The sequence below is a fragment of the Mesitornis unicolor genome, unplaced genomic scaffold (genome assembly GCF_000695765.1).
Source record: "Mesitornis unicolor isolate BGI_N332 unplaced genomic scaffold, ASM69576v1 scaffold2371, whole genome shotgun sequence".
In the NCBI taxonomy this organism is placed as follows: Eukaryota; Metazoa; Chordata; class Aves; order Mesitornithiformes; family Mesitornithidae; genus Mesitornis; species Mesitornis unicolor.
Genome location: NW_010161535.1, coordinates 46,301 through 54,740, shown reverse-complemented (window position 1 = coordinate 54,740; position 8,440 = coordinate 46,301). Strand labels below are relative to the sequence as shown.

Genomic DNA, 8,440 nt, shown 5'->3' with positions numbered 1-8,440 from the left:
TGCCCTCTGCAAGAATGTCTGTATTTTTAAGAGACTACAGAAAAGTTAAGTTAAAAAGTTAAAAAGGAAGAGTGACTAGAACTTAATTTGCTTTTGCATGATAGCCACTGTTTCAAAATTAATAGATTTTCGTTTTAAAAGAGATCGACGTCCTTCTCAGCTGGAGCCTAATAACCAAATGAAAGAAATCCAAAAAGCTGAGAAGAAATGAAGCTGCCATACAGTCTTCAAAATAACTTCATGCTTTTCATTTTCAGTATCTTCATTTGTAACAAAACTATTTCCTTTGTGAGTTTCACCAAATACATTGCATCTACAAGTAAATTCATTGTATCGACGATCTAACACTAGCTGTCAACTCGTGTACAACATACACTGGAACCATGCACAACATATGCCTAGCTCCAGAACAACGGCAAAATGCTCCAGCGTGAAGCCCACTTTTATCTCTGAAAACATCCGCAAAATTACAGAGCCAACAGATGCTACAATAAAGGGGAAAAAATAAGTAGAATACAATTCTTTCTTTTTTTACTAGCACTCACCTGGCCCAAAGAAATTGGTGTCAGTGATCATTTGACAGAGCTGTTACCTTTTTGCTAACAATCAAATCAACCAACAAAATCCTAACTATACAAAGACATATTACACAAACAATGAAATCAGTTTCCAAAGTCTTGAGAAGAAACTTAAATCTTACCTTCTGGGGTACTGATCTCGTAAAAATAAACATGTTTCAAGCCTTTCTGTGATTTCTCAAGTAATAATAAAGAAATTCTATGGCCAGACTACAATTTTTAAAAAAAAAGCTTTCTTTCTAGGCAGCTACCTATTATAGTTAACAGGGTTAACAAAAAATGAGTCAAAGATCAAGAGTAAGTTATCTGAGGTGTCAAGTGCATAAGGTTAAAGGTGAAATTTCATTAGGCCAAAGGTGATATAAATAAAATCTTTTATGTCAAAGAAGAAGGGTCACAGACAAGACGTATATTACCTAAAGACATCACAGATGACAAGTAATAACTTTAAGTAGTACATGTGTGTTCTCACTACAGATACCTTCACTGTAGAAAAATTGAAAACAGTGATGAACAAGGAACTATGAATATATAATGCTTCCCTGGAGTATGGTTTTATTTCTCATATAATACTTTGGAATTTTTTCTCAAATATTTCAAAACTTAACTAAAGTTGCTGAAGGCTTCAGTTGTGAGGGAGGCAGTTTGGCATTAAGCATGCATGCTGAATAAAGAGGTACACAAAGCAGACTTCTCTGATAAATAAAATTGCTCTTCTACTTCACAGTGACCCTATCTCTAGTATGTGCATCTTATTACTGCTCTTTGAAAAAGGAAAACCAGAGAGGGCCTCAGGCCAAGGAAATTTCAGATCACAATAGTATAGTTCAGAATTGTATACTCAGAGTAATTAAAATATAGCTATAAAAATACATTGAATATGTAACAACAGAAGTATCCATATGTTGCCAGTATTTCAAATACTATGCACCATCTAGATTAAGGATATTTGAATCTACTACTGTAATCATCAAGCTGTTCATTTAGTCAAAATTGTTCTCTCCCGCAGCAAGTACGCGTTCAAGAAATCCTATACATTTAACCTTAATCTTAAATTCACATCAAAATGTTTTGCTGAAAAGTACTGGATTTAAGCATATCATGTCGGACACCACAAAAAGAAAGATATCTGTGCCCCCTAGTGGAACTTAATTTTCATAGAATCAGAGAATCCCAGGTTGGAAGGGACCACAAGGATCATCCAGTCCAACCTCTCAAGGTGAAAGTACAGTTTAAATGAGATGAGCCAGCACGCTGTCAAGCTGACTCAAAACTGACCAGTGCAGGGGAATCCATCACTTCCCCTGGGAGATTGTTCAATGTCTGATTGATCTCATGGTAAAACATTTTCTTCTGGAGTTCAGTCGGAATCTCTCCAGAAGCAACTTGTGTCCATTACCCCTCGTCTTTTCCATCTGACTCCCTGTGAAAAGGGAGTCTCTATCTTCTTGGTAGCCACCCATTATGTACTGGTACATGGTGATAAGGTCCCCCCCTAAGCCTTCTCTTCCCAAGGCTGAACAGGTCCAATTATCTCAGCCTTCCTTCATATGGCAGCTCTTCCAGTTCTCTGATCATCCTTGTGGCGCTTCTCTGGATCCCTTCCAACCTGTCCGCATCTTTTTTGTATAGTGGGGACCAAAACTGGACACAGTACTCAAGGTGAGGTCTGAGCAGTGCCGAGTAGAGAGGGATTATGACTTCTTTATCTCTGCTGGTGATGCCCTTTTTAATGCAACCCAATTTTCACCAACTGGGCAGAAATGCAGCTGTAACAACAGGATCCCCTCTTATGAAAGCTGGAATTGTTAAACTATCAAATTAGCTGTTGTGAATAGCGCATAATACCTCCGCTCAAAAGAAAATCTAGTTCACTGTTTTCCTTCATAAATGAATGAGACAGCTGCCCAGCAAGAACCACCGTTCAATTAACAGTGGCTAGACAGACACAAGCAAAGGCTAGATAAAGAAAATTTCACTACTCTAGACTGTCCACGCTTTGGTGTGTGTGCCAACATGAACTGACAAATTCTATGTCTAGGAAAATGGATGCAGTATGAAGCCTTCTCCCATATATCCCATTAGGTAAAGCTAGCATCTAAAACCAAATCCAAAACCACACAACTGCCAGTAACCACAGTTAAAGAGGAAAAACAGAAACTGAAAAGATAGTTCATGTACTTCCATTAGAGTTAGAAAGGGGTAGGCAAGCTGCAACTTGGCAAAAGTTTATTCCTCCGTATCTCTGTATGCTACCAAATCTCTTCAATTTTCTTTCTGTTTTTCTAGTGATAACCATCTCTCTGGATTTCAGTACCTCAGAGACTTAACTCTCCAAAGCATTTTAAAAAGGAAAAGTGCTACTACTGGATGTAAGAAGCTGTAAACAAAGATTTCAACAAATAAGAAAAACAAAAACTGCAAAGGAAAGGAGACAGCCAAAAACTAAAAGAGCAGGATCATTTGAATCAGCTTGTCTGGAAACAGATCTCCACACGCAATGAAGCTAAGTCTGAATCAACGCTGGAGCACTGGCTGGTACAGTATTTCTTCCTAATAGCTGACAGGTATAATACATAAGCATTCACAATTTTTTTGGATAAAGACAGAACTCAAAGTCTAGCTGTTATAATTTGTCTCATAGAAAAGGCCTTGACTTAACACTGCAATTCAGGCAGCAGCAATGACAAATTAAATCAAAACAGCATAGTTTCTTGATTTACTATAAAATGTCCTCAATGCTTCCTAAAAAAATCACCCTAGGTGCCAAGTCTTCTAAAGAAGCCATTGAAAAACTATTTCTTGTTCTTTCTAGCAATGCTAATATTTGCAAAGCGTTTCAAATCTTACATTTCCAAGTAACTCAAGACTGCAATTCTCAGCATTATTGACCTTGATACACAGGACAGCACATCTGATAACCTAAAAAAAGGACTAAGATATTTTAAGCAACAGGAAGGAACAAGCACCAAAAAAAAGAGGCAAAATGCAGACACCTGCAACACATCAGATTTTTATGATCAAAAGATGAATACAGTGAGATGAGAAATGCCTTTGGATTAACAGAAAAGCAATTAGACACATTTTAGACAAGCTATTTCAAATGGCAATTGCCTGAAGTATTTGAATCCAGTTTCTTTAGTTCCCTTTCGTTGGTAGTCTGGATTTAAAAAGGCACTACTATTTCCATGCTAACTAATATTCTTGTTCAACTCCTTTACAAGAATTTTCAAGACTTTCTTAGGCTACTCAGCTGGATGGCATTTAAAACTAGAAACAATACAGAAAAGAATATTACAAAACTTACCACTTCTTCATCTGAAAGCTCTCGTCCTTGTATGCTACTGTTTTCTCTCACAGCCTGCTGGTGTTTTTTCCCTTTAATGTGGCTAAAAAGGTATACTTCTGATGAAATCTGCAACAACAGTGACTCAATAGTATTTTTTCCTTGATAGTTTCATAATCTATAACAGTATTCTAAATATAATCTAGGTTAATTTGTCAGGAGTATGTTTCAAAATTTCAAACACAGTATTTTATTCCTCCACCTGATTTACATAAACATCTATTATGCAGAACTTATGAGTAAATTACATAATGATTTGCTAGCCTGCATTATAATAGTACATTTTAAAAAAATCTTAGCTTTGCATCTTATTTTGACTTCAATCTAACACCGTATGTTGGACTTTCATTCTGAAATGCATGATCAGTAAAGATATGCTGAACCTGAGTTGCTGTTCCAGCACTACCTAAAGAGATACTGTGCAACCTTCTTTAATTGAGCAACTGAAGAGAAATAATGCTTAGTAGGATGTAAAGGCTTTACTAAATAATGCATAATCTCTGCAATCAGTAAAACCACTTATCAACAAGAACAGATCTCCCTGCTTCCTATTCAGTGGCTGTATGGCTTCCTCTTCCCCACCATTCCTGGGACATACTGAACAGCAGACACGAGATACGCTGTTGAGATGGGAGGTCTGCCTAGCAAAGTACTTGGCTTCCAATAGCGACCAAAAAGATACCCAAGGAAATGTTAAAGAAGAGACAAAGCAAACACTGATTCTCCCCTTCAACACTTTTAAGGCTCCAAACTCAATTCAAGAACTTGTGCTTGACATGGTTTCACTGTATCTAGCAACCTTCAGTGAATTTCAATCCAGTGAAACTTGCCCAATCATCCCCTGAACTCATTAAACTCAAGTATCCACAGGATCTTATCACAAGGTGTTCACAGCTCTGCTATCTGCTACATAAAGCTACATTCTTTACTTTCCTTTAAATCTAGCTTTTAAATACCTTCATTTGATGCTCTCAAATTCTTGCTTTTCTTTGACGAGATGGCTAACAACTGGGTACAGTCCACGCTCTCCATTCTACCTACAACTTTACCATTACAGAATCACAGAACATCAGGAGTTGGAAGGGACCTTGAAAGCTCATCCAGTCCAACCCCCCTTCCACAGCAGGATCACCCAGACCAGGTCACACAGGAGCATGTCCAGGTGGGTTTTGAATGTCTGCAGAGAAGGAGACTCCACAACCTCTCTGGGCAGCCTGGGCCATGCTCTGGCACCCTCACAAGGAAGAAGTTTTTCCTTATGTTCAGGAATGCTCCTATGCTCCAGTTTGCTCCCATTGCCCCTTGTCCTGTCATTGGACATCACAGAGCAGAGCCTGGCTCCTTCCTCCTGACACTCGCCCTTAACAAATTTATAGAAATTAATGAGGTCACCCCTCAGTCTCCTCTGCTCCAAGCTAAAGAGACCCAGCTCTTCCCTAAACCACCTGATTTATAGACATAAGAATCTAAACCAAGGTATACTTCTCCAGAGCAGCACAGGGACACAGTGTAGTACAGTAATATAATCTGTGAATGAAGCATAATTTGTAGCTTCAAGGCTTAGGTTGGCCTTGCAATTCTGACAACATTCTCCCTGTCCAACTTACCACCACATTGCATAACGAGCACTGCTTTTTTCGTTCGTATGGTGTAAGTTTTGGTGCATAATCAGTATTAGCATGTCTTCCACTACTTAATTCAGCTGCTTTCTCTTTTCTTTGTTCAATTTGTTCCATGTGCCTTCTGATACTTTCATCATGCTGAATGGAAAATAATGAAAGCAAAAAAGAAAAAACACATTGAAGTACAGCAAATGGAATTAAACTGTGCAAAGAAATATTGGGAACTACCAAATATCTTAGTTAGGATGAACTTCTGTTAAACTGAAACTATTTTTTGTTTCTGAAAGGCATCAGAAGTCATCACACATCATAGACACTTCAACATTATGCTACGATTTAAAGATCAATCACCACTATTTTTGTTTTATAGGTGATTATCTATTAATGGTCTGTTGCAAACCCTTTTGGAAATCTTTCTGTTATATTTAACATATCAGTTCTGGTTTTGTTTTTAATGAAACACTCTAGTACAGAATACAAGCTAAACTTGCAACTCTACAAATACGTAACTTACGTAGTGCTGTTTTCACTGACAGATATGAAATCATAAAGTACAAATTAAAGTAAAATAAATTGTTATTTGTCTGCAGTAGCAAGCACAGTTCACTGGATTCTCTCAGAGGGTTTTCATACCTAAACCTCTTGAGAATGGAATAAACTCTTAACTATTATTTAAAACTAGAGGCTGGGGTATGAACCTGTATTTAATAACAAAACTGCATTTTACAGTACAAGTAAACTTAGCTGTGGTGCTTCAGACTGGGATCAGAGCAAAGATTATCACTGAAAAATTATTTAGACGTAAACATAAACCATCTTGGAATAAAAATCTACACGATTTATCAATTGAAATTTTAATACATAGTTTCACCTCAGAACCTTCAAAACAAAATTTACCATTTTAGAAGTCTTTAGAAGTCTTGAAAAATAGTGGGTATCTCTTCAAAACTTCTGATCTCTTTGTTCCCCACTGGACAGTAAATTTAGCTGAACAAGTGAACTACAAGGGGTTCAATCCATATATCTATTTTATTAAATAACTGGAATCCTTCATAAGGAAACAGCATGCCACACTTGACACATCAATTTCAATAACTTCAGATAGCACCTTGTGTGACTGGTAAACTGTCTTCACCAATCAGTGTGAGAGTATTTAACACATTGACTTTCCTCATGATTTAATTCAAAATTACTTTGACTTCTCTTAGAAAGTACAGCTTTCCTTGTTCTCATGTTCAAAGCCTTGAATTTAACCAATTCCACAGAGTTCAGCCGTACTCCTTCCAAACTACACCGTGTATGTTGCACAGCAAGGTTTTCTTAATGCAAAAGTTCAAATAAAAATCTCTTATAAAGTTATGGAATTCAGGACACTGTAACATCTTCACAAAAAAACCCCATAGATAGAGAAGATAATTTTGGAGAAATTCTATACTGCAGATGTATCTTTTAAGTAAAGCATCCTTTCATACCTTCAGTTGAATCTTCTTCTGTAGTTCTTCCATAGCTTCTTGCTGAGCTGCAGTAAGAGCTGCCAACCTCTCTTCTCTATCTCTAACCAAAAGATAATAAAAATAGGGAAATCTTGTAATAATGTGAAGCATGAATAATATTGACTAATTTGTGTTTGAAGTGGAAAACAAGCACCACAAAAAAATGAAGCTGAAGATGGCTCACTTGAAAAGAAAGACAACAGAAAGCAGTTTAGTTAACAGAGAGTACAGATGTTTTAATATTGGTTATTTAATGAGGGCAGACACGTGAACCTTTGCAGAAAAACCTGGATCACACCTTAGTCCAAACCAGAGCAACAATATTCAACGTGATGCTACAAAATACTGATGAATGGGATACCCTCCCACCAGCTGCAATGGTTTTTGTTTTGTATAGATTTCTGTTCATTTGTTTTTTTTAAACAGAAAACTCACAGCAAAAACGAAGTCACCTCTGTAGAAGGCTCAGATAAAGTAATGTTTTAAAACAAAAAGCCACAGAAAATAGAAAAGCAGATAGGAAAGATGGGAGGAAGGAAGTCTAACGATGAACACTACACACAATTGTTCTTTCAGAAAGTATAAATGAACTCTTCCAATCTTCATGGGTGTGTGCACAAGGGAATCGAGGAAGAGATGATGGATGAGAAGCATTAGGTAGTTTATGTGCTATCTCCCCTGAGATACATAAAGAAAGACTGAACTACAGTCTTTTTTTTTTTGTTTGTAGAGCTCCTGACTCACACCATGACCTGAAACAAATCACAACTAACACATCCCAAACTTATTTTAGCTGTTTCTTTCAGTATACGTTTTTAAATACTTGTTTAATCCTACATACTATGATAAATTAATACTATTGCAGACTTTGGATTAATAATATTTGAAACAAAATTCTCAAGTTTCAATTTATAGAGTATCAACATTATTCCTGTACAACCCCTCCTGAAACGTGTGCTTTCAACATGATTAGGTTACATTACAGAGTTTCAAGATTTTTATTGACAAGAACAAAATTTTCCATATTACAGATTTCAACTCTCTGGAATATAAAATACTCTGAAATTACATCTGAAACCTTACTGGAATCAAGTTAATGTACCATAAGAGCAAAGGGGCTTTTAAAGTCAGTTTTAAGTATACTATTCCTTTCATATAGATGCTTTAATCGCCACCAGATGTACATGGTGAAGATTATACCGAAAAAACTTTAGGTAGATATTCCAAAAATTACTAATTTCAGCAAGTACAAAATCTTCAGGATAAAAGTCAAATCCTAGCAGCAGGTTAATAAAAAAAAAGGAACAAACCAAACCAGCAAATGCTACCCCTGAGGTCCCACCAAAACATGCTGAAGCCCAAGCCTGAAGGGGCACTACAGCAGCTGCCTGTCAAGCTCAT

At 36.8% G+C, this 8,440-nt stretch overlaps 1 protein-coding gene across 1 annotated transcript in view; it reads right to left on the bottom strand.

The window, feature by feature from the left end:
- Positions 1 to 8,440, bottom strand: part of SCAPER (S-phase cyclin A-associated protein in the ER) — a gene marked incomplete at its 3' end in the record, with an annotated part of 113,450 nt that overhangs the window by 59,866 nt on the left and 45,144 nt on the right. Inside the window, exons 17-19 of the mRNA XM_010193279.1 lie at positions 7,019 to 7,100; positions 5,532 to 5,684; positions 3,886 to 3,993 (exon numbers count right to left, since the gene is read on the bottom strand). Coding sequence (XP_010191581.1) covers positions 3,886 to 3,993; positions 5,532 to 5,684; positions 7,019 to 7,100 — 343 coding nt within the window. The remainder of the gene's footprint in view (positions 1 to 3,885; positions 3,994 to 5,531; positions 5,685 to 7,018; positions 7,101 to 8,440) is intronic.